General features: G+C 45.1%; 1 protein-coding gene and 1 long non-coding RNA gene across 3 annotated transcripts; both read left to right on the forward strand.

Moving 5' to 3' along the window:
- The first annotated feature begins 10,786 nt into the window (after window positions 1–10,786).
- LOC120113008 lies at window positions 10,787–24,182 on the forward strand. Its single transcript, XR_005514737.1, has 3 exons — window positions 10,787–11,414; window positions 11,850–11,852; window positions 24,173–24,182. It is a non-coding gene; the product is annotated as an uncharacterized LOC120113008 (long non-coding RNA).
- On the forward strand, window positions 13,702–21,902 carry LOC103697043 (squamosa promoter-binding-like protein 18). 2 transcript variants are annotated; one of them, XM_008778810.4, is made up of 4 exons: window positions 13,702–14,439; window positions 14,592–15,374; window positions 20,563–20,693; window positions 21,120–21,902. In XM_008778810.4, exons 2-4 carry the CDS (start codon window positions 14,962–14,964, stop codon window positions 21,767–21,769), a joined length of 1,194 nt encoding a protein of 397 aa, XP_008777032.2. In that variant the 5' UTR covers window positions 13,702–14,439; window positions 14,592–14,961; the 3' UTR covers window positions 21,770–21,902. The 2 variants fall into 2 exon arrangements, with proteins under 2 accessions (XP_008777032.2, XP_038989303.1); XM_039133375.1 differs by having other exon boundaries at window positions 14,745–15,374.
- Window positions 24,183–25,878: the final 1,696 nt, after the last annotated feature.

Here is a 25,878-nt window from a genome sequence, read left to right on the forward strand (position 1 = left end):
AATGAAGTCGGCCTCTGTGGCCTAATTTTGTATTTAACCTTCGGACTTTTATCAATGAAATATCTTCTTTCAAGTTCTGTTGTGTATTTGTGTTTGTTTCCATTTGCATAATTCATGAACTTCTATCCCGGCTGCTTGAGTTGAACTCCTGTTTGGCGAATTTCACTAAGTCTTCGAGCTCGGCTAAGTCTTTAGACTTAGGTTCCGGTAGAATTCGCTAAGTCTTTAGGCTCAACTCCCAGTGGAATTATGCTAAGGCTCTAGGCCTAGACTTTAGAAGAACTCGCCAAATCTTTGAGCTCAGGCTCCGAAGGAGTCCTGCTAAGCCTTTAGGCTCATCTTTTGGGAAAATTTTGCCAAGTCCTTAAGCTCAGCTTTCGGAAGAACCTTATCGAAACTTTGAGCTCGGGCTCAATGGCAGCATAGGCCGAGGTTGAGCTGTCGTCGGAGCTTTCATGCTCTTTGATCTCGAACTTGGTCGAGGTGCCATCTGGCGGAACTTGAGTTCACGGCCAGTGACTTGGCATCTCCGAGCCCGACCGGGACATCATCGGGCAGGGCTCGAGGTCGTCATTGCAGGCCATCTCGACCTAGGTTGGCATTCAAACTTGGCCGGGCCTTTGTTTGGAGAAGTCTGAAGTACATGGAGATCAAGCTGGAGATTGGCGGTGTGGAGCATTTCGAGCTGGGTTGAGGCATCTCGAACTTGGTCGGATGATTGCGCGCGAGGTCGAGGGTGCCTGGGCTCGCGTTCGAATCTACGATGCCTCCTGAATTCGATTGAGACTCGGCTCGTGGTCGATTCAGCGGAGCATTTCGACCTTGGTCGGGGGGTCCCGAGCCTGGTCGGGCTTCATCGGAGATACATATAGGAGACGAGCTTCATCCGTTGCCCGATCTGTGATATAACCAAGTGAGTATAGAATGATGCATGAGCCGCGTAGGATATACCTCTCGTGCAGCTGGAGCTAAGTGTCTCAGGTCTGGTTGTCCGAGCCGAGTTAAGCGACTCTGCTCCGAGGTCGACTTCAGCGACCCGTGGTCGACTCAGCAAGGTGCCTTTACTCAGCTCGAGGCGCATTGTTGGAGGGGCGCTGAATGTTGTCGAAAAGTCGCGAGAATGTTGCCACGAGATCGAGGGAGATTTGGCTCGCGGTCGACTCAGCAACGCCCAGCAGTGCTTTCCGAGGTCCAGGGGGCTTGGGCCCGCAGTCGACACAACGGGGGCTTCGCAGTGTTTCCCGAGGTCAAGAGAGACTTGGCTCGTGGTCGACGCTGCGGGGCATCCCGAGGTCGAGGGAGCCGGGGGCTCGCGGTCGACGCTGCAGGGCATCTTGACGTTAGTCGGAGGATCATGCGCGAGGTCGAGGGAGCTGGAGGCTCGCGGTCGACTCTACGATGCTTGTCAAGGCCGAGGGAGCCGGTGGCTCGCGGTCGACATAGCTGGGCATCCCGAACTTGGTCAAAGGATCATGCGCGAGGTCGAGGGAGCCGGGGGCTCACAGTCGACTCTGCGATGCTTCCCAAGGCCGAGGGAGCCGGGGGCTCGCGATCGACACAGCGGGGTATCCCGAACTTGGTCGGAGGATCATGTACGAGGTCGAGGGAGCCGGAGGCTCGCAGTCGACTCTGCGATGCTTTCCGAAGCTGATGGAGCCAGGAGCTTGCGGTTTGCGGTCGACACAGCGGAGCATCTCGAACTTGGTCGGGGGATCATGCACGAGATCGAGGGAGCCGGAGGCTCGCAGTCGACTCTGCGATGCTTCCTGAGGTCGAAGGAGCCGGGGGCTTGCGGTCGACACAGCAGGATATCCCGAACTTGGTCGGAGGATCATGCGCGAGGTCGAGGGAGCAGGGGGCTTGCGGTCGCCTCTGCGATGCTTTCCGAGGCCGAGGGAGCCGGAGGCTCGCGGTCGACATAGCGGGGCATCCCGAACTTGGTCGGAGGCTTGTCAGAGATGGAGATTGGACTCGGAGTTGTCGAGACGGAGCATCCCGAACTTAGTTGGGGCATCCGAACTTGGTCGGGCATCCCGACTTGGCCGGGCGTCCTGAAGTTCCCAAGTAGATTATTGTCAGAAGAAGTATTGAATAATTGGAGAAGAGCTGTAAGTAAATTAATATGTGGAGAAGTGTTAATTATGTTCTCGAACATCGGAGACCCCTGGGGGCTCTACTGCTAATATATCCAGAGATTTTCGAAGTTCCAGCTTCGGGGAATGGGAGTCCCTTCAAGGGACTCCAACTTGTATGCTCCGGGCCGCTGGACTCGAGCAACTCGGTACGACCCCTCCCAGTTTGGGGCAAGCTTTCCTTGTTCGGTAGGTTGAGAAACTTCAGCTTTCCTCAGGACAAGATCCCCCACCTTGAAAAGTTTGACTTTCGCCCTGGAGTTGTAGTACTGCACTATTTTTTGTTGGATCTTGCCATGAGGACTCGGGTAGCCTCCCTTGTCTCCTCCATGAGGTCCAGGTTATTTTTGAGCTGAGATGAGTTGGAGGCTTCATCGTAATTCTTCACCCTCAGCAACGGAAATCCTATTTCCAAGGGGATGACGGCTTCCGTTCCGTAGACTAGATTAAAAGGGGTCTCATGGTGGGGAGTCGAAATGTAGTCCTGTAGGCCCATAGGACATTGTAGAGATCCTCGACCCATTGTATTTTGGCTCGATCGAGTCTAGCTTTGAGCCTTGGAGGATAGTGCAGTTCATCACCTTGGTTTCTCCATTCGTCTATGGATGGGCGACCGAGGTGAAGCGATGGTCCATGCCGAGCTCGGAGCAGAACTTCCTGAAGCGGGCATTGTCGAACTGGTGGCCGTTGTTGGATATGAGGATGCGAAAAAGTCCAAATCTGCAGATTATTGAATTCCAGACAAAGTCTCTCATCTTCGGCTCAGAAATCCGGACCACCGGCTCGGCTTCGACCTACTTGGTGAAGTAATCGATAGAGACAATGAGAAACTTTCTTTGTCCGATGGCTAGAGGGAATGGTCTCAAGATGTCAATCCTCCATTGGGCAAATGGCCAGAGGGCACTGATCGAGGTTAGTGGAACCGAAGGTCGATGCTGAATGTTGGCATTCCGCTGACACCAATCATACTTTTGGACAAAATCCAATGCATCTTTTTGGAGCATAGGCCAGTAATATCCTTGGCGCAGAATTTTGTGGGTCAGGGCTCGAACTCCTAGATGGTTTCCGCAGATTCCTTCGTGAACCTCTCGCATGGCATAATCCGCCTCTGAGGGGCGGAGACATCTGAGAAGAAGAGAGGTGAATGACCTGCGGTAGAGCTTGCCTTCGTATAGGAGGTATCGAGAAGCCTGGCGCCTAATCCGGCGAGCTTCGAGCTCGTCATTGGGGAAGACTTCGCTCTGTAGGTAGGCGACGAGCGCGTCCATCCAGCTCGGCTCGATCTCGTTGCAGAGAGCTGGTTCAAGCTCCTCGATGCTAGGTGCTTAGAGATACTCGAGCGCTGTGGTCTTCGGAAGCTCGCTTATGCGGGAGGTCGTCAGTTTTGATAGTTGATCTACTCTTGCATTCTCCGTCCTGGGGATGTGCTGGATGTCGAAGGAGCCCAGCGTGGGGGTGAGGTTTCGGACCTTTTGGAGATACTTCTGCATTGATGGCTCTCTTGCTTCGAAGTTCCCCAAAATCTGGCTCACGACTAGTTGAGAGTCGCTAAAGGCCTTCAAGCTCCCGCTTCAGTTCTTTTGTCAGCTTCAGCCCGGCAATAAGCGCCTCATACTCCGCCTCATTGTTTGAGGCGGAAAATTCGAAGCGTAGGGCCTACTCTGCAACTACCCCGTCTGGGCTGGTGAGGATGAGGCCCGCTCCGCTACCCCCCGAGGTCGAGGAGCCGTCTACATGTAGAACCCATGGCCGCTCCGGGGTCTCTGTTGATGTAAGCTCGGGTTCGAGATCATTAGGTAGAGAACATTTAACAATGAAATCGACGAGCACTTGGGCCTTAACTACCGGCCTCGGGCGGTATTCGATGCCAAATTTTGTGAGCTCAACCGCTCACTTTGCGATCCTCCCCATGCGATTCGACCGCTGCAGAACTTGCTTTATAGGCTGGTCGGTCAGTATGGCCATGATATAGGACTAGAAGTAGCGTTGGAGCCGTCGAGCCGAGATGACCAGAGCATAAGTCGTTTTCTCCAGCTTGGAGTATCGAATCTCGGCATCTCTCAGGACCTGGCTGATATAGTACACTAGTCTTCAAGACTTATCTTCTTCTCGGACCTAGACCGAGCTTACCGCCACCGGGGAGACGGCCAGGCACAAATAAAGGAGCTCGCCTTACTGAGGCTTTGTGAGGAGTGAAGGAGAGGCAAGATAGTGTCTGAGCTCTTCAAAGACTTGCTGGCATTCTTCGAACTACAGAAAGTCCTTCGGCCGCTTAAGGATCTTGAAGAATGGGAGGCATCATTTGGCCGACTTGGAGACGAACCTTCCCAAGGCTGCAACTCGCCCGATAAGCTGCTGTACCACCTTGACTGTCTTTGGCGGTACCATTTTTTGCAGTGCTCGGATCTTCTCGGGGTTCGCTTCGATCCGCGTTGGGTTACTACGAAATCGAGGAACTTGCCCGAGGTAACTCCGAAGGTGCACTTGGCGGGATTTAGTTTCATTCGGTACTTCCTGAGGGTGGAGAAAGCTTCATTGAGATCAGCTATGTGGTGCTCCACTGTCCGACTCTTCACCAACATGTCGTCTATATAAACCTTCATGTTTCGGCCTATTTGATCTTTAAAGACCTGGCTGACCAGCCTCTGATATGTCACTCCGGCATTCTTCAGCCCGAACGGTATCACTTTGTAGCAGTAGAGACCCTTGTCAGTGATGAAGGCCATTTCCTCCTCGTCCTCGGGCGCCATTCGGATTTGATTGTACCCCGAGAAGGCATCCATAAAGGTCAGTAGCTGGTGTCCCGAGGTGGAGTCGACGAGCTGGTCGATATTGGGAAGGAAAAAGCTGTCCTTTGGACATGCTTTGCTCAGGTCGGTGTAGTCTACGCACACGCGCCATTTTTCGTTAGCCTTCTTCACGAGGACTATATTGGTGAGGCAGTCAGGGTAGGAGACTTCTCGGATGAAGCTAGCCTCGAGGAGTTTGTCTACCTCCTCGGCCGCCGCTCACTGTCGCTCCGGCGTAAAGCCCCATTTCTTCTGCCTTACAGGCTTGTAGGTCGGTTTCACCTGGAGTCGGTGAACCATGACCTTGGGGTCTATTTCCGGCATGTCCGTGGGCGACCAGACGAAAACGTCCATGTTGAACTGGAGGAACTTGATAAGATGATTTCTCTCGCGCGAGCTCAGGCCGGAGCCAATCTGCACGGTTAGCTCTGGGCAGTCTTTTCTTAAGGAAATTTGGATGAGGAGCTCACTAGGTTCTACCCGTTCTCTCTGAGGCTCGTCTCGCACTTCCAAGGTTTCAATGGGTAGGACCCGGTCTGACACTTGGGCTAGCGCCTCTATTGGTTGCTCTGCTTGGCTCGGTTCTTTGGTTGTTTGTTTTGCTTTGAGGGTCTCCATGTAGCATTGCTTGGCTATCATTTGGTCCCTACGAGCTTCGCCTACTTCTTATTTGGCAGGGAACCGCACGAGCAAATGGTACGTCGAGACCACGGCTTGGAGGGTATTGAGCCTTGGTCATCCAAGAATGTCGTTGTAGACTGAGGGCAGGCGGATCACAAGGAAATTCATCCTCACGGTGCTCTCTCGAGGGGTGAGCCCGACCGTGAAAAGTAGACGGATCTCGCCCTCAATTGGAACTGAGTCTCTGGTGAATTCGACCAACGGAGCATTCATCTCCGGAGCTGGCCGTCTGTCATTCCCATTTTTTGGAAGGCATCATAATACAAAATATTTGTTGAGCTTCCATTATCAACTAAGACCCATTTACATCAAACTTATTCATGACCATGGAGATGACCATAGCATCATCGTGAGGAGTCTCAACTCCTTTCAAGTCCTCGTTCGAGAACAAGATGGCCTCACAAGTGCGTTGACGCTTCGGAGGGGTTCTTCTTCCGATCGATTCTCTAGCAGAGCTTCCTTCGGCCGGGCCTCTTCCTATGGTGTTGATGGTGCCAGCGATAGGCCTGTTGTCATTTGGACCTTTGGGGGGCGCAGCATTCTCCTCCGGCCTTCTTTCATCATGCTGGTTCTGCACAAACCGGTTGAGGACCCCATGGCGAATGAGTGCTTCGATCTCGTCCCGGAGTCGAAAACATTCATTTGTGTCATGGTCGTAGTCTCGATGGAAGCGACAGTATTTCCTGGAGTGGCGCCAGAGTTTTGATTCCCGCATCGGGGGTAGGGGTTGGAGATTATTCCAACCTTCTATCTCCATAAGAATCTCTGCCCGGGATGTGTTGAGTGGAGTGTAGTTCTCGTACCTTTTCGAAGGGATCCGCTGCCGAGGCGGGGATCTCGGTCGTGGCTGTGCCCGCTGTCGAGGTGGACTCCTCCGACGTGGTAGATTCTTCGCTCGGTGGAGGATCGACTTCTCGAGCGGCCGCACTCCTCGCGACGCCTTTTTTGCTTTTTCGAGGCCTGCTCGGTTGCACTTCGCCTGGAGGCGATAGCCTCTTCAGCCTTCGCATACTTCCGAGCTCGGGCCAACATTTCGGTGAAGTCGGCGGAGAAATTCTTCTCAATGAAGAAGAGGAACCTGTTGAACCGAGCTCCTGTTTTTAGCGCTGATATGGCTATCGACTGATCGAGCTCGCGAACCTCCCAGGTTGCGGCGGTGAAACAGTCGATGTAGTCTTTGAGGAACTCTCCCTCCTTTTGCTTGATGTCGAGAAGGGAGTCCAACGTTTGCCGTTGACGTCGGTTGGCAACAAAGTTGGTGGCGAACTGCCTGCCGAGCTGTTCGAAAGAGGACATAGTGCTCAGCTTCAATCCAGAGAACTAAAGCCGAGCTGTTCTTCGAAGTGTTGCGGGGAAGGTCTTACAGAGCACGGCCTCCGAGGACCCTTGTAATGCTATGAGGGCCCGATAGCTTTCCAGGTAGTCAAGAAGGTCGGTAGTCTCATTGTAGGGCTCTACTTGAGGCATTTTGAACCTTGGTGGGATCGGTTTATCTTCAATCTGGCGGGAGAAGGGTGACTTGATGGAGAACTCAAAGTCACCCGCCTTGCCTTCTGGCTGTGGAGCGCCTCGATCTGCCGCTCGAGTTTTTCGACCTTCCTATCGAGTTCCCTGCCCTTGGGGGCTACCACGGTGGTTTGCTTCGGCGCTGGTTTGCCTAGGGCTGATTCAGCCTCTGAGGGCTGCAGCCGTCTGCCTGGGTTGAGTCCTGGTAACCGCACTGTCCTCCATTGTTGACCCTCGAAGAGTCGTGGGGATTCTGGCCTTGGAGAGCCGGTTTGCCTAAAGGGAGCACCGATTGGATCTGAACCTAGGGAGGCGGCATAGGAGGGGCCTCCACGCGCTGCAGGCCTTGGACAGCGGTGGCCAAGGCTTGCACCTACTGCACCAGGATATTGAACTGCTCTGGTTGGACTTGAGGAACTAGATCCGCCGGAGGTCTTGGTGGTGAGTTCTAGACTGAGCGTCCGGAACTTGGTGTACGGTGATGGGAGGCATTGGAGGCTCCTTTGCTTCTTAGCTTCATGATCACGACTCGGGCCCTTCCTCTAGCACCAATTGTTGCTGTAAATTGGACTCGGGGGTGACCACTGGCTGAGAAGGTGGAGCTCCGGTGCAAATGGTACGTCGGCGGGCTGCATCCTCCAGGGAACCTGCAAAAAGCCGGTGGTCGGGGCTTCCGGCGCTGGCCCTCCGATGCTTAAGTTAGAGGGAGGCTTTTGTGAAGAAAGAGAGATATTGCATGCGGGGGTCTCCGAGTCAGAATCAAGCAAAATCCCCCCTTAAAGAGGAAGAAGTTGCTCTTTTATAGGAGGGATACAGGGTTACCTGTGATGTGACTGGGCGAATTAAATGAGTTACCGTCATGACTGAGTATGATCGTGTGAATTAATGCGTTGCCGTGGAGGACTGGACTGGAGCCAATGAGTTGTTGTTGGTGACCGGACGTAGTTAAGTGAGTCGATGAGTTGCCATGGATGACCTGAGATTTTGAATAGGCTGGAGGTCCATGGAGATTGTGCGTATTTAATGGTTGACAGTCGTTGCAGGGCATGGTCCCTGGTTGATATGTTGTGGCACAGCCGGCAAGTGAAACATGGTGCGGTGAGGCTGCTGCTAGACGTGGCCGCAGCATGTGGACGACAAGGTCGGCCTTCTGAGGTCGGCTCGATCTTCATGAACTCGGCTCCGCATGCTGATGTTCGGGGATGCCGAGGTCGGGCGCCTTGAGGCGGGCAGCCTGACGCCCAACGTCACGTGCCGGCGATGCGTCCACGTGCTTCGGGGCAATCCATTTTTTTCCCAATACTAGTAGTATGTGTGTGTGTATATATATATGTGACATAGTGGAGATGGCCAAAGTCATTAACAGGTGCTGCCGTGCCACGAGGCACGACCATGGAAGTAATGAAAAAGAAGAAGTTATGTAGTTGGACCATCTGCTCTATCCATTCGATTTGAGCTTCTCCAGAGAAGATGAGACGCTAAAAATGAAAGTGTTCGCAACACACACTGAAAAAGGGTACAAACATTGCCGACCATTAATGACTAGTTCGAACACCAGGAGCCAGTGAAATCAGGAACCTAGGCCACAGATATAGAATCACTTCCGGAGACGGGATGGAAACACTTTCGTGAGAAGAGATGGTAGGCTTGATATGGAAACTGCTGCTTATCACCCACCTTAGAATCAACCAGTTTAGTTCTAAAGGACCCGCCTTTAGTAGCGTATTTTGAAGTAAAGGCAAAGCGAATCCAAGAGTTTGGCGAGAAAGAACAAGCAACGGCTTTCGCCGTTGTGCGTTAGCGCAGCCGTTTTGAAGCTTAGCCCTCGGAAGAAAACTGGAATTAAGGCGGCAAAGCTTTTCATCAGTGCCGTAGATAAATGGGTCCTTAGAAGGATTTACTCGGGAAAGCTTTTCATACTAGGTGATGCAAGTTCAGATATTATTTAATGTGAAAAGTCATCCGTTAAAAGTTTGACTTTAAGTTGGAGATAATTGGATCAACTTTCACCCACTTTATAACTCGTTTTTTATAAAGAATATCCACGCTTCAAAAAAGAAGTGAAGTGAGGCTTTCCAAGCCGAACGAAACGAGGACTTTCCTTTTCAAACTTGTAACCACTCCTCCCAAGGGGGACGAGGCCATAGGCCGAAGGGGGGAAACGAACCATAAATGGAAGGTAAGTTGTCTACCGCACTAGCCACTCTGATTCAGAACTGGCCATCTGAAAGGGCGCTAAAGTGAGCTTATTAGTGGCACGCTTTCGAATTGACTGACAACTCAAAAGGTTTGGCTGATCGGTTGACCAAACTCTGGACTAGTAGACTCACCTTTGGACTCTTTATTCCGTCCTGAATAGAAGCATGGAGAGTCCGCCTTAGATCGTCAAAATCTAAAGCGGGCACGAACGGTTGATTTATTGTTGTACCATGCTCTGGCAGGGCGGTCAACCAAATGAAAAAGCCAATGAATAGAGGCGGCAATAGAAGATTCAAGACTGATAACAAGACTCCCTTCGGAATAGGCAAGACTACGGGATTACGAATCGCAACATAAGGATGATTCGGAGAAAGATTCACCTCTGGCAGATTGGAGGAGAGATTCCACTTTTGCATTAAGATATACCGCTTGGGGACTTTTTCCCCAACGAAATGACCCAAGCCTCGTTTGGGGGACAATAAAGCAGGGCATGAATTATTATCCTTCATGGATGGCTTATCCGGGTACAATCAAATAAAGATGGCGCCAGAAGATATGCAGAAAACCTATATATATTCCCCAGTGGGGAAGATTTTGCTACCGTGTCATGCCTTTCGGCCTTAAAAAATTCAGGTCCGAAGGGATCCAGTGCCCAACTACCGACTCCTCCCTTATGTCCCCCTCGGGGGATACCGTAAGAGCAGTAGAGCTTAGTTACCGTTTCGTTGTTTAAGCCTATTAGCTCGTGCATTCAAAGAGCTGGCAGGATAGCTTATAAAGATGACAATCGCATTAACTGCACCTATTGCCTTAGCTTGACTTTGTTGGGCCTTGTCGGCCACCGCTTGCTGACGACGGAACACATCGTCAATGAAAGGGTCCTCGCGTTGGACTTAGTTGGAAAGGTAGGTGTTCGGCATGTCCCTTGCTCGCTAACTTCTTCTCCTTCAACTGGGATCCACAGTGGTACCCCATGTCTATCTGTATCCCTGAGGACCTTCACATGCACCCTAGGTGTTGTGTTCTACCTTTGGCAGCTTGACGCTAAACCTCTTCCTGTCGTTCTCCCAGTTGAGTTCATCTTGCCCTCCGCCCGTAGTACAGTTTATTCTTTCCATACGAGAAGGGGCGGTCCATTGAAGAAATTGGTAGGAACTGGGAAACTAACTAAACGAGATGGCACTATCGAATTGGAAAACGCAAGACTGTTGCCCGGCTGACAACCTGGCTTTGAATAGGAACGAGATGAAGAGAGGTAGCTCGCTAGAGGGCGAAAAGCGAGCCAGAAGAAAGCCAAGCTAGAATTGGCGGTTTGAGCTCTGAGTTCTTGTTCGTAGCTAAAGCAAAACGGGAGCTAAACCAGGGCCGCTATTCTGAAAGAATAGAGTAAAGGCTAAACTCAGATTGGAGAAGAATATGGTCCTTGGGTTCCCTTTATTGGAACTATGTTCTTATTTATTTTTGTTTCTAACTGGTCAGGTGCTCTAGTTCGTCTTGGCCCAGATCTAGAACTACCCTCAACGATTTATGTAGCCATAAAATACTATTCTTTGGTTGAGATCTGTTGACTTTGTATACCATTCCGTTGTAGTTGTAAATAAACGATCTTATCGTAGATCCATTGTGATCTTGAAATTATCTAAAAATGGAAACAACAACCCTAGTCGCCATCTCCATATCTAGTTTACTTGTAAGCTTTACTGGGTAGGCCTTATATACCGCTTTTGGGCAACCCTCTCAACAACTAAGAGATCCATTCGAAGAACACGGGGACTAGTTGAAGTAATGAGTCTCCCATATTGGGAGGCTCATTACTTCAATTTAGATAATGAAAAATTATTTCATTTTTGAGTTTTAGTCGGAACCTTAGGCGGTTCTCGAAAAAAGATAGCGAAAAAAATGATCCCTAAAGTCGAGACTAAAAGGAATGTATAAACCAATGCTTCCATAGATTCGATCGTGGTTTACAATTATAGCTTCCACACCTATTCATTTGGGATCATTTACCATATAAATAAAAGTCAAGAGTCAAAGAATAAATGGTGATTCAAATCAAGATTTCTCCGGTACCTTATGTCAATTCAAAAAAAATAGAGGCGAAAGATACGTTTTAGAGGATTGAGCGGATAACATTTAGCCAGTGTTAAATTGGGTCCAGGAGGGGGCTCTAAGATTGTATACTTCACCGATTGAACAATAAGAAAATAACCGACTTCCCTTATTCCCCTGTGGACTGGGGAGAGAGCTGCTCTGCGAAGCTGGGCGTTCAGTGTGATTATTGAGGAATTGTCGTACTCGCCCCAAAATGAAAGCCGGGATAGGTACTTAATGAAAGGGGGAGCGGTGGGCCTTCAAAAAGGAGCGAGGGAGTGATGGGCAACCTTAGTCTATATGTTGCTCGTGAGCCGGAAAGCTCATCGAAGCCCCTCTTGGATCGAGGGGGAAAGAAGCCAGTCAAATGGAAGGTTCACAGGTTCTAAGGTCAGTCAGGGCGTTCATCGTGGAGTCACTGTGCGGGAAAGAGGAGGGTATGGGCAGGCAGCAGGTGAGGTTGGTTCTGAGGAAGGGAAGTGAGAACAAGAAGCCAAGCCCCTCGAAGAAGCCTCTCGTGATCAAATAGAGGCAGGCTACTCCTGGAACGCTCCTCATAGAGAATCCATAGCCTGCTGAACCTTCAACCAAGAGAACAGAGCTGAGCTTGAACCAATAGAGTATATTCCAGATAGAAAAGAGACCTTTTGCTCTCCAATCACAATCCATAAATCTTCATTGGATTCGCCCAGATCACCTGGATCATTTTCCACCCACCAGCACCGACTCACTCAGGGGCTATTTCACTCTGCCACAGGTCGAAAAAGGGCTTTTTACTCCGTCACAGATTCCCTTTTTCTTAGGGCCGGTCCAAATGCTTTTTTTTCTTGCATGGGTGGAGATCTAAGTGCGAAAGAAACTAGCGGAATCATAATCCGCATCAGCAGGTGAGAGGATTATACCTCTTAGCTGCTTTCGTCTTATAGGAGAACGACTTATACGCGTTCTTAAGCAATTCAATACACATTTATCCAAGACGAAAGCATTTATAGAATAGAGCGAAAAAGGGCTTTCGAGTGAGCTTGGGGGATTCGATCGAGGTCAAGGATTGGTCTATGCAAATGGTAGTTGCTCATTTTTCTCCACCCATTTTATAAAAATGATCTTCCGATGGATAAGGGCGCTATTTGACCATCAAGTTGCTCCAATGCCATCGAGAAGAAGTCTGTTTCAAGTCATGCACAAGACAACAAGTTCATCATCAACCGAAAGACAGACACGAAGGAGACAGAGATTAGTGAGCGGAAGTGATAGACCCAAGAAAAAGAGGAGAGGCGGAGGGCATACTCGAGATCAGTGACTATGGATTGTATAAAGTCAAGGCTTTGTTGGGACATTCTATCCCGCATATCGCGCATATGTCTGAATGATAAACCAGTGGCATCTGACGACCGACCACGTGCAACTCTTGCCTGGGCCAGCATTGAATTGGCTAGGGGGCATGAGCGGTAGTCAGTGCTTTTGCTCTTACAGATGCCAGTCCTTTTTCTGTTGATGCGAAATAAGTGGTCTTAGCCTTTATGCCGCATTGTCGGAAGGGGTTCAGTGAGACCCGGACTTAGCTCCGCAGATGTTGAAGGAAGAAGGGCAGGTTGAAGTGTGAATTTTGAAAAATTCTTACATGCATCTCTGAGGAGAGTGGCACGGCCAACATCATCCCAGAAGCAAATCCACTTACCATTGCCCAACCAAAGTCTAGCCCAAGTTCTGCCTGCAGATCCGAGGTGTATTTAGTCTGAGTCAAGACTAGAGCAGTCGATGTACGTTTGGCTTCGAATCCAAGAAGAAATGAAAATCACCAAGATCTTTCATGGCGAATTGCGTACCCAGTCGCTGAATGAAAGAAAGGAGACGAGAGGATTAGGATTCTTATTATCAATGATAACTAGGAGAACACACAAAGAAGTCATTTGCTGGGTTAACAGCAATTAGTATGATAGGAATTGAGCAAAAGGGGGACTCAAAAGCTATTATAATGAATGATTTTAAACCATTGGAAAACCTCCCATGTCTTCATGTGTGACATGAGGGGCATTGGCACAATGAGGTAGGGATATTTGATTAGAAATCAAACAATGTATGAACATAAGTAGTTCCTAGAACAATTAACTTAAAAAAAAATTTAAAATAATATAAACACAATATGGGAGGGTGGGGAGGGTGAGAGAGAGGAGAGAGAGAGAGAGAGGATAAAAGAAAACATGCTAGAGAGAGAGAGAGAGAGAGAGGGAGAGAGGGAGAGAGGGAGAGGGGATATAAGAAAACATGCTAAAAAGGTGAAGCATATCCTCAGAAGACTGACCGGCCCTTCCACTGCTCTCACCCGCTCCCTCCTGCTCTGTACTTTTCCCACTCTTGTAAAGCTGAAAGCAACCATACCCTGGCCCTTTCCTTGCCACCCCTCTCTCTCCCCAGCCCCTTTCTCCTATTTAGTCTCTTCCCGTTCCTCATAAGAATTGTAGGGAGCCTAGAAAGAGCAACAACAGACCTATAGTCACTCATTGGAGTTGCAGTACTAGCTCTCACATCAGAGATCTCTCTCTCTCTCTCTCTCTCTCTTTCTTTCTCTCTCTCATACACACACACACATAAAAAGTTCTAATACATGATCCAAGTTCACTGTTGCTATTTCTTCCAACAAGTCTAGCTCAAGTACCTCTCTGTCTATCTCTCTTCCTATTATTTAATAGCTCAAGTCTATCAATGTATGTCATTGTGCTAAGGTGAACAGAGGTTGTGATCCTCTTAACCTGCACAACTTGTTTAACTTTGTTCCCTTCATATTTAATGTTCTCCAATGGAATCCATGTGAGTAATGGGATGGTTAGAAAGCCCCAGATCAGTCTCTCTGCTCCTCTTCTGGTGCTGCAGTTGTCTGTGAGTACTAACTGGTCTTCGGTTCATAACCTTTTTGGCCTCGTTTTACACCCTCCTCCTTCATCCTCTGTTCTCCGTTCCTTCAACTTTTCCAAGACTTTTGCTTTGCTTGGCTGCTTGGAGATTGTCAAGATGGGATCTTTTTGATCTGGCCAGTCGATATGGTATGTATTCTAGTTCGTTGTTGCACTTTTGTAAGTTACCGGGATGAGGTTTATTTGAAATGGGCTGTTGGATTTGCTGCTTCCTTACCAGTCTCATCTTAGTTTTATTTTTTAATGTCTACCCTTCTTCTCTCTTCCTTTTTTTTTTGTAGGCATTGCATGAATCTTCGCAAAACAGGGTCTTGAATTGGGGAGCAGTTGCTCTTGTTTTCAGTTTCTTATGTTTTTGTTGTTAAAACCCATGCCTTTGGATTATGTTTTGCCTTAGTAGTGGTTCTGGTCTTCTTATTAAATTTTTTTTTCAGTGGGAGGTGTTTTGGTAGTTGTTGCATGGGATGATGCACTGGTGAGGATAGTAGTTAGTATTGGTTCAGAGCTCAAAGATGTGTGTGGGTGGCCGGAAGATGAGATAAATAGTAGAGGGAAGGAGAGAAAGGAAGCAAGGTAAATATAAGAAAACAAGAGAGTGAGAGAGAGATAAAAGAAGGAGAGTATTAGAAGAATTGAAAAGGAACTGCTTTCATGGATTGGGATTCCAAAATTTCTCCATGGGATTTGCCAGAACTGGAGCAACATGCTGAACCCAATATAGGCTCGGTTGTCGGGTCGAGTGGCAGCCTAGGAAGAAGCCTGACTGGTGGAGTGGAATGCTCAGTGGATCTGAAACTTGGGGGACTTGGGGAATTCCGGCCATCAGATAGGTGGAAAGAGCAACTGCCAATCTCGAGTCCGGTGTCATCGTCGAGGTCATCTAAGAGGGCTCGAGCTCCAAGCGGCGCTGCGCAGAATGTGTCATGCTTGGTTGATGGATGCAAATCTGATCTTAGTAACTGCAGGGATTATCACAGGCGCCACAAGGTCTGCGAGGTCCACTCCAAGACTCCGATGGTGATGGTCGGCGGCCAGGAGCAACGCTTCTGCCAGCAGTGCAGCAGGTAATGCAACAAGACTGCTTCCAATTGAATGGTGAATTGTTAGTTCTCTATTTGTACACCATTCCATTCAGTTGGTACCAATTTTTCCTTTTGTGTTTCAGAGGCATGAGACACTGTTCTTCTACTCGTATTATGCTTTAGTTGAATTTTGTAGTACTTCAGACAGAAAAGTAGTTCTCTGAGCTGCTGCACTTTGGGGTTGTCTTGTAATTTACTGCAGCTAGCTCTTTTACTACGCTTACCTCGATGAAGTAATCAAAGTGGTGAAAACATACTGCTTGCTTTTCTGTTGTTTTGTTAAATCTCAAATTCTTTTGTGGCATTTAGTAATTTGGCTTCTATGTTACTTAACCAAGAGTTACTTTGTTCTTTTGTTTTCTTTTTTTGTTCATCAGGTTACAATGGTCTTGTGCAACATTAAATATTAAATTGTTCGCAGGCAATTCGAGTTCAAAATTGCTATGTGATGACTGAAATAAGGGACGGACGTCCCCTGCTTTTGAAAATTGCAAATATCTTTAGAACATCAGAATCTTGAATTATGCTATATTTGAGTCTGTAATTTTGTTGCTCCAGTAATTCTACTCAATTAAGGTCATGTTCATTTGAATATGCTTGGACTGTTCTTTTTCTAATCTCATTTAGTGCTATTCGAGGCATATGATCTTCAATTTTAATTTCAGTGTTGTGTCAGTAATTTGTCAAGTGCTTGTTGGTTCTTGTGAAATTGAATGCCAATGGCGATTTGTTTGATATTTAGAGGTTTTTCTGAATATTTACTTTGATGAGTCAATCTGAAATAGTAACTGGGGAACATCTAGACGTCTAGTGCCTCCAACTTTTGTCTCTGCTAATGATCCCTACTGTTTCTCAATTATTTCATCGGTTGGTTCCTTTCTTGTTGAAAAGTGGAAGGCTTTACTGTCCCATGTTGATTGGTACTGTTTGTCTAGATCGACTGTAAGAGATATCTGCCCAAATTTAACGACAGTAGCTGGTCCCTTTGTGGGTCAAAAAATTCACATTGTCTGTCCTTTCCCTTGTCTTTTCTTTGCTAATTTTGCTTTATTTTGTTTGTTGCTGTTTGTTTGTTCTTTTCTGAACCTAAACCCCAGCTCTTTACTCAGCAACATATCTCCATTAGATCTTGTTCTCTTTTCTTTTCGTCTTTTCTTGCTTTTGCTCAGGTTGTTCTATCTGCCTCAGAAGAATAAAAATCTTTCTTTCCCTTGTTTCTCTATTTCATGATTCATGAGATGTAATAATCTTATATTTTACCTCCTTGCCTATATGTATCTTACGACTATTTTCTAATTTCCAGAACATATATCTCTTTACTTTTTTATTTGGCGTCCCTTCCAAAGTGCTGTTTATCTTCCTGAGTCTTCTTGCAGTATTGTTCCATGTTTTGCTGTCTGCTATTTTGCTCGTCTCAACAAAATGACAAGGTTTATTGGTTTCTCAGTAATCTTTCTTCTAAAACTATGATGAGTAAGGAACTTAATTCACCTCTCCAAATCAAACAATATATTCATCTTTGACATATTGAAAATTAATTTAGTCATGTTTTTTCTCAACCGCTTACTGTCTTATACTTTGGAGAAACTTGAATGTGTTGCACTTAATATTTGGCTAGCACTTGTCTTCTCTTGTTCACCCTGCATAATGTTACAAAACACAATTGATTAGCCCTATGCTGGGCTTCACGGGATCAGATTTGATGATCCCAGTTTTCAAAGCCCTAACCTTCATCAGAATAATCAACTTGTTTTCCATCAGTTTCATCCTTTTTAAAAATCATTTGACCATGATTTGGTCCCTCTCTCTACCACGCTGCATTTGGATTTTGTATATTTCCCTTGTTTTTCCATTACAATGTAAGACTATTCTTCTATCGCAAGATTGTGTAAAGTACTTCATCTCCTTTTCCTGCTTCTCTAGGACTGAGATCTTGTTTCCTTCACACCTAGTAAATTAAACAGGTGTGATCACACCCTCCTGATAAAATGGAAAAGTTTTATGAGAAGTAATAAACTTTGCCTATATGGGTTGCATCATCCCAATCAAGTATTGGTTCATACAATTTGATGCACACTGCCATACATACACACAAAAAAAGAAAAGAAAAGAAAAGAAAAGAGAGTTCATACAGTCTTGTAATGCTTATATGCCAAAATTCCATGTTTCTGTATATATGAATTGTTTTTTTTATCGATACATGTATAAATGAATTGATTATAAATCATTGATAGATCAGAGATGTTGATATAACATACTTGGTGGTGACTAACTCCCTGCTGAACTTATTTGCAGAATGTTTCTGTCCAAGTGTTCTTAGCTTTGTGTAAAATATTTTCCTAAGAACTATATCTTTTGGGGCTTTCTGTACTATGAAATTTAGCAGCACCTATCATGATCTAGTCAACTGTTAGAATTTTGCATCTGAAATCAATAGTGATATCTTACCTTTTGATAGCAAATCCGTCCAATATCTATGCTATAATGATATAGATCTCTGTCAATTAATTCCTTCCTCTCATTTAGCATGCGCCTTTATACCTTCATTTTGGCATTTTCAAACTTGTTAGTATAGTTAAGGAGTACAAGCAAGGAGCGAAAGCCCAGCCTTTCTTTATTTTCATAGAGTAACTTCCATAGGTTGCTTCTTTCCTACTGAGCTATGGGAGATAGGCAGAATGTGCTATGCCTATCATATAACCAGCTCTAGAATCATATCAATGTGAATAACAGGAAGGAATGATTTGCATAGACAATAAAGTTCTGGAATATATCTCTGAAGCAGAAAGATATCCAAATAGGGCTGCAAATGAACTGAGATGCTCATGTGCAGCTTAGGATTGGCTCAATTGGAGCTCATTTGAGCTCGGCTCAGTTATACAAACTGAGCTCAAGCATATTTGAAAACTTGGCTCATAAATAAGCTGATCCTCAAGACTTTTGTGCAAAAGAAGGGGGAAATCTAGGCTCTGTTCGAGTAAATCTTGGCTCACTGTCAAAGGACTACACTTTTAAAAGTGGGGCATATACCTTCCTTCAATTTTTTAGGTAAGAGACGTGCCTCATTACATTGTATAAAATCCATCTGTAAAAAAAAGTAATTTGTGATGTTGCCTTCTTCAAAGATACCAATATTCTCAGTTTCTCTGTCTTCTCTGTACTTAATCTAAAGTTTTAACAAGCCCAACCTGCAAGCTTTAACCCCTTCAGCTCTCTAATTCTTGATGGAGGGAAGCAGTTATATAGAGCAGTCAGTCAGGTTAATGCACAGGATTAACTAGATTGCCTATAATAATCTAATTCAAATATCTGGGATTTGCACCTTGGATTGCCGCAGGCTTATCACACTTTTCTAGGCTGATTTGTCTTGCCTGCGCCTTAAGCCTTTTAAAACATGTACCTACTTCCTAATGTGTTCAGCCCACTGTTCAGTCATCTTTTTCACGGTTCTATCTTGTCAAAATCTTAGGTTAAGTGAAGTTCTAATACATAATACCTGTTGGTAGTTGAATCATTTATGCTTATACTTTGATATATAGCCACTGCATCTCTCTTATAAAACGAATTCCTAACCACCAGGTGACTGATTGGATTCTTGTTTTCTTTGTAATATTTGATTTTTTATTATGTGCAAGCAATTGATAGGACCTCCTCTTCCTATTTATATGTGTGTGTGTATATATAATATTTATTTATTTATTTTGGATACATCTTGCACTTAAACCTCTCCTATATCCCCACTCAATTCATGTTGTTAGCCAGGGACCAAGATGATCTCAGAACATTGGTAAACTAGTGACTCTGGAATGTAGGAGGTTGTATATCTTGTAGCAAGGCATCATGAATACTTTTAAGTTCATGACTTGCTGAAATTAGGTGAATGATAGCATGTTTTTCTAGCATGCTGCAACCTCAGACCAGGATTGTGCTTCAGTTTGTCATTATCCATTTTGGCTTAACATTTCAATGTCGCAGAGCATAAAAGGAATGGATTTTTGCCAATTTTTGGTGGTAGAAAATATAGGCATACCACATAGCAGGAGGATTCAAAACCACATCAGTTTGAAGCTCATTATCAATTTTATTATCATTTTCACTGGAGAATGTAGGGGAAAATACTTTTCACTTTTCAGAATCACCTTATTTGCAGAGCACTTCCCTTAAAAATTTTGCTCTCGTGGGCGATCAAAAAAATTATTGGCTATGGTTTTAAACAGTAAGTTATGATGCATTTTTATTGATAGAATCTATTTTTTTCCGGTCTCCTTCTCTGGGAAATATTTGTTAGCAGATGATCACTTTGGTTGAGGAGACACTTAATTTGTGATATTGTGAGAATACCATGCTCAAAAGAGTGTACTCATACTGCTGCACATTTCCTTCTGCCTTTTTTCTTGGTCTAGAATTGTTCTCATTCTAATTAGTGAAGTTCGCCTATTCTCTCCTCTCTCTCTCTCTCTCTCAGTCGCTCTGTGTGTGTGCATGCTTGTGTGTGTACGTGTGTATAATGTGATGTGAGTTCAAATGCAAGCAATATTGTGCCAACAGCAAATGGAGTTATTTATGCATGAAGACAGATTTTCATAGTTAATATACTAATATACATTAAGAATTCTCATGAATAATCATCAAGTTAATATAGTAAGCTAGTTTTCAGTTATTTGTGTGATATCTTGACTTCTATATAAAATGTCTGTCCTTTCTAGAAAGAAAGTGTGCTTCTAAAACTCTAGATATTTTCTTTTCAGGGAATAAGAGTCTAAAAATCTAGATATTATTGTGATCGTGATGCCATCTTGCTGAATGCTAGTCTTGGTAATTTTCTGCGCCCAAAAATTCCAACATATTTGTTAAGCGTTCTCTCATTGATGACCACTTGTGGAAGATGTAAAAGCTGATAACTTGTTTTAATGTTGGTGGCTCTTGTATGTATTCATCATGCTTCATGAAAGAGGACAAGGAAACTCTTATTAGTATTCATTTTCCAAGTAGAATGCGTCTCTAAGAGCAAACGGTCAAAGGGTGGATCCTCCCACTTTAGTTAAAAAGCAGTTGAACCCTGTCGGACTTGCATGCTTGGTTTCTGCTCCTGCTGATGCACATTTGTCGAATTTTTGCTTTATTGTCAAGAAATTTAATGTACTGCCTTCATGAATTTTTTTCCCCATAGATTTCATTTGCTGGTGGAGTTTGACGAGGTAAAGCGAAGCTGTAGGAAACGACTTGATGGACACAACAGACGCCGAAGGAAGCCTCAGCAAGAATCTATAAATTCTGGGAGTATGCTCCCAAATCACCATGGTCAGGACTCAAGTCAGCTTGTACTTCCTGTATATCAACAATTATATTCCATTTAAAATATGAACATTCAAATAACTTCAGCTGTGGATCCATTGCTGAACATTTATATATACTTTGAATAAACTTGCTCACAAATTGAAATGTGGCCGGTCATCTTACGAAGTTCAGGAGTGTAAAATTTTACACCTGCTGCCACCAGTGCCCTAAATATACAAATCATATAGCTCAAGTATTGTATGATGAAATGGAGACACATGACAAATATCTGTACTAGATCATGAACAAACTTCTACTTGTTCTTACCTTATGAAAGCATGCCATGCATTTGTCCAAACCAATCCTTTCCACTGTGCCTATAATTTCCAAATGACATTATGGAATGTGCATCAGCTTTTTTGAAACTAAAAAATCTTGCCTTCTCTGCAGTGACCAGGTTCTCGGCATATCCACAGATATTCCCAACTGCTACACCAGAGACCAACTGGGCTGGGATTGTTAAATCCAAGGAAGACGCACTGTATGCCCATTACCCACTCCTGCATTGCATGGATAGGCAGCAACAGCTCGGCTCCTTTCCCCGCAGCTTCAAAGAAGGGAAGCAGTTCTCCTTCATGCAGGACAGTGACACTGCCTTCAGCAGTAGAGCAACACTGGAGCCGTCTATTTGTAGGCCACTCAAGACCAACTCTTTGGCAGAAGGCAGCAGCAGCAGCAGCAAATTCTTCTCTGATAGATTAACCCAAGTTCTTGACTCTGAGTGTGCTCTCTCTCTTCTGTCATCACCAACTCAAACCTCAGGTGTCAATGTGGGCCAAATGGTGCCAGCTGATAGGATCCCAATGGGTCAGCCTTTGGTCTCAACTATTCAGTACAGTGATCTTGGAAGGTACTCCGGTTCGCAGGCTTCAAACAGTGTTTCTCCAACGGGGTTTTCTTGTTCAGGGATCGACGATGAGCACGTAGCTACTGTTTTGGTTTCTGATGCCAATGATGCTCATCTTCACTGCCAGAGTATATTTCATGTTGGGGGAGAAGGGCCCTCAAGCTCTCAAGCTCTGCCCTTCTCTTGGCAGTAGGAAATCCTTTCGTAATTTTCCATCCTTTTAAATGAACTCCTACCTTCGGTTGCTGAGTCTTTTGGATTTGGAATGATCTCTGTGCCATGCACTAGGCTGCATAAATAACAATTCTGTTCTACTTTGTGACATCTGACATTGGACCTTGATGATTTGTGTATCTTGCGGCGAATGTATTTCTTCCCACTGTGATGCTTCTTATTGTAGAAGCTTCATTAGTTTTCATTGGATTGTGGAATTTGGTACAATTAAATATATAATTCCTCTGGTTTTTAAAGAAACTCTGAGACACAAACGTGTGGATCACACATTCTCACACTCAAGGCAGTTTTCAGTCCTTATACCACTCACTGCTGCAAAGTATGTTCGAAATAGATTCTAACAGTTGCCATTAGGTCATCAACTGGCATGATCATCACTATAATCTGAAAATATTTAATGGAGCTTGCAATAATCAGCAAGTCAATGGATTGCCTTTCTTTTTTCTCTGAGAGAGGGGGAGAAAGCAATCAACTTTTAACATTTCCTAAGGGGCTTCATATAGTATATCATAATTATTATCTGTAAAATGAAAACTTGCTATTTTTTAGTTAATCTCATGCCTCTTTAGCTCAATATCACAACACGAGCATCTGAGGTTTCCAAGTTCTAACATTTGAACAGAATAATGTTGATGATCTAAAGCTAGCCTTTTGTTCATGTGCCCAATGCCCTGATGCAAAAATACGTGTTATAGCAATGGCAGCTTCTGCCATGCAGACCCTCGATAGAAACCGAGATGCTGCTTGGTGGACTTTGCGCAAGTGGCTGCCCAAATGCTTTAACATTTGCAAAATTATTAAGTAATTGACAAGAGAATTTCATTCTCATGCACTTGTGCAAGATGTATTTTGTTAATAAAAAACAATTGTTTCATGAGCTGTTTTCAACCATGGCATAGAAGGCTTGGTATAAGGGGATCTCTCGAAAGGGCAATAACCTGCATGATATTTAGTCAGGCATGCGGGGTCTAAGTATGGAGGCTGGTTCGATAATGCAACTGTGAGGACCCGTGCGGGCGTATGTTTAGTCCCACATCGGTTATTCGCTGGGTAAATCTTGGGTACTTATACAGGATCAAGTAACCCAAATAATACTTTCCGGCTAGCTATTTTGGGCGAGGTTCTGGGTTGTTACAAATGGTATCAGAGCGGACCCGACCCATAACCTATGTGGACTAGGGGACACTGCAGAACGGATCTATTGGGGCAAACCACGGGCCAATCGTGGTGTTTGTGATTAGATTTGAATAGATATAAACCCTTAGCCTGACGAGGACGTAAGGGCTTGAAAGGGGAGTATGTGAGGATCCGTGCGGACGTTTGTTTAGTCCCACATCGGTTATTTGCTGGGTAGATCTTGGGTACTTATACATGATCAAGGAACCCAAATAAAACTTTCCGGCTAGCTATTTTGGGCGAGGTCCTGGGTTGTTACAGTAATATTTGCTGCTACAGGAACAAAAATAACAGTCAAATAATACCTACATGTGCTGTATGCCACACAGGCCTTCATTCCCTATGTGCTTAAACTATGGAGCCTAAATTAGTTCTTTGAACAAACTTGTCATAAAAAAAAGAACATGGTTTGTTCGCAACCAACAGTTCACTTAAAAGATCAGATAAAAGATATAGCTATGCTCTTCTGAATTGGAAAAAGCACAGGTTCTTCCTTACCTGACAGGGAAGGACAGAAAGAAAAGTCCCAACTCCTGCCACTGTTCCTCGCAGCCGCTCAAAAAATATCCATGGTCTACACAAAGCGTCCAACTCAAATGAAAGGTCAAGTATTAGACAATAAAATCAGTTACAAAGTCTGGGTGGCTTATTCTCTCCAGACACAACACCGATTAATTGCTAATGCTTCAAAGAGGAATTGAAAAGGCCTTTTTCATTTTCGCCACCTCCAAATAAACCGTGGAATATGGAAGGAATTCAGAGAAATGGCTTTGCATCAGATCATTGATGGCAACAGCTGTCACGCCCCGGATCAGGTCTGCGACAAGGCCTTGCTACTGCAAGCTATTGCTCACAATAACACGAAGCCTCATTACTAATAATTCATAAACAAAAGTGTCATTTTATTCATAAAGTATTTCTCCAAAATGGAGCCGTATTGAGCTCTAAATTTGTACATCCAAAATGAATTTCCCAACCCAAAAATCTTTAGGTCTCTGCTCCTAGCAACCCTAGATATCTGAAAAAAAACAACATGAGGGATATGAGCCATGCGGCTCAATAAGTAACCATGTACTATCTTATTGGATCATGTATAATAATTCATATGCCACTGCATCATTTAAAGAAGATAGCAGTTATAGCAAACTAAATCATTTCATGCCATATATATTTAAATCAGTCGTAGAGCAATGTATGCTCCAGCCAGGTAAATTCATACACATGATAATGCAAGTTATATATATAAAAAAAGGCTGCCATCTATCCATACTTTATAAATCCTATTCTTAGACGGATGTGCTGCTATGGTCACTATAATCCCGTAACAGGACCATATTCGTAGTCGACGACTTTTATAACTCATTCATATTCGTTACCAACTTTAACTCATTGGCAGAGAGCCATATTCATTGGATGCTAGCTCCAGGATATCTACTGGCCCCTATTTCTAGAGGCGGGCATAGTTATCTGAGAATTCATAAATTATTATTCTTTTTCATAAATCATACCTTCATAAATAGATTGAAAATGACAAATGGCATCGTTATGCATAAAATTCATGATCATGCCACAAATATCATTTCCATGCAATTCATACCCTATCACATATTCATGAAGGAATGCTATTTAATTAAATTCATGAATCATATGCAACTATATGCTTGATCCTAATTTTAAGAAAATACATTATATCAAATACAATTTCATAATTTCATTCTTACAATTAAATAGTGATTAACAAGCAATAAACTTTGTGCACGGTTACCTCGGTTCACTTCCGAAACCCTAATCTCAGCCAACGAATGTTCAGTACCTATCAAATGATTAAAAATGAATTATCTATTGTTCTTTAATTAATTTAACTTAAAACTCCAAATTGGGCTTGAATGAACCTCAAATCAGGTCAGTTAATTTGACTAGAAACTACTTATTTTGTAGAAAGAGAAGAGGTACACCCTCAAAGTGACTTCTCTCTCTCTCTTAGTTATTTTATTCATCTATTTTAATATTTATATTATTTATTTTTATCTTAATTCTCTATCACTTATTCACTATTTATCTATGTATTTTTCTTTATTTTTATTTTCCTTTTTCCTTTCTTTTCGTTTCCTTTTCCTTGTCCTTTTTTTTTCTTTTCTTCTTTTTCTTTTCTTCTCCTTCCTGAAACTTCCCCTTCCCCCCTTCTTCTTTCTTCTCCTGCGAAGGGAGGAGGGTGAGCTCCCCTTCATGGGAGGGGTCGGACCGCGGCCGGCGGTGCCCGGTGCCCGGCCCCCTCTTCTCCTTGGTGGGAATGGGGGGTCGGAACACCCCCCTGAGAGGAAGGGGCCTCCAACCCATCGCAGCTTCGGCTGAAGGCTAGTGGAGCCTGCAGTCAGAGCCGGCAGCTCCTTCGTTCCCACTGCGGTGGGGGAGGAACCCACCACCCGCGACTATATATGGTTGCGGCCGAACTCGCCGCGACCAAAGAAGGGCTACGACCGAACTTGCCGCGACCGAAGGAGGGTAGGAAAGGCCTCCGGCCATCGACGGCTACGGTCGAGCTCACCGCGCCGGATCCACAACCGAGGACACCAAGTAAGCTCTTCTCCCTTCCTTTCCTCTTCTTCCTTTTTCTTTTCTTTCGTTATCATGAGGTAAAAAGAAACAGAGGTTAGGGTCTACCTTGCTCCGGAGAGTGGCTGCGATATTCCTTGCTCCGGCTTCTCTAGTTCAAGGACCCCCTGAGGAAAGAGGAGACCGGTGACATCCATTAATAGGAGATTTTAGGGGCTTCCTAGGTGGTAGTCACCGCATTCAGCAGCACCGCTTCCGCGGTCGGGCATCTGTCCTGTCCACCTGGCAGCTGGACCGCGCACCCTCCTCCCCGAAGCAGGAGGTGGTGGCCTCCAGATG

Source organism: Phoenix dactylifera, chromosome 14 (assembly GCF_009389715.1).
Source record: "Phoenix dactylifera cultivar Barhee BC4 chromosome 14, palm_55x_up_171113_PBpolish2nd_filt_p, whole genome shotgun sequence".
In the NCBI taxonomy this organism is placed as follows: domain Eukaryota; kingdom Viridiplantae; phylum Streptophyta; class Magnoliopsida; order Arecales; family Arecaceae; genus Phoenix; species Phoenix dactylifera.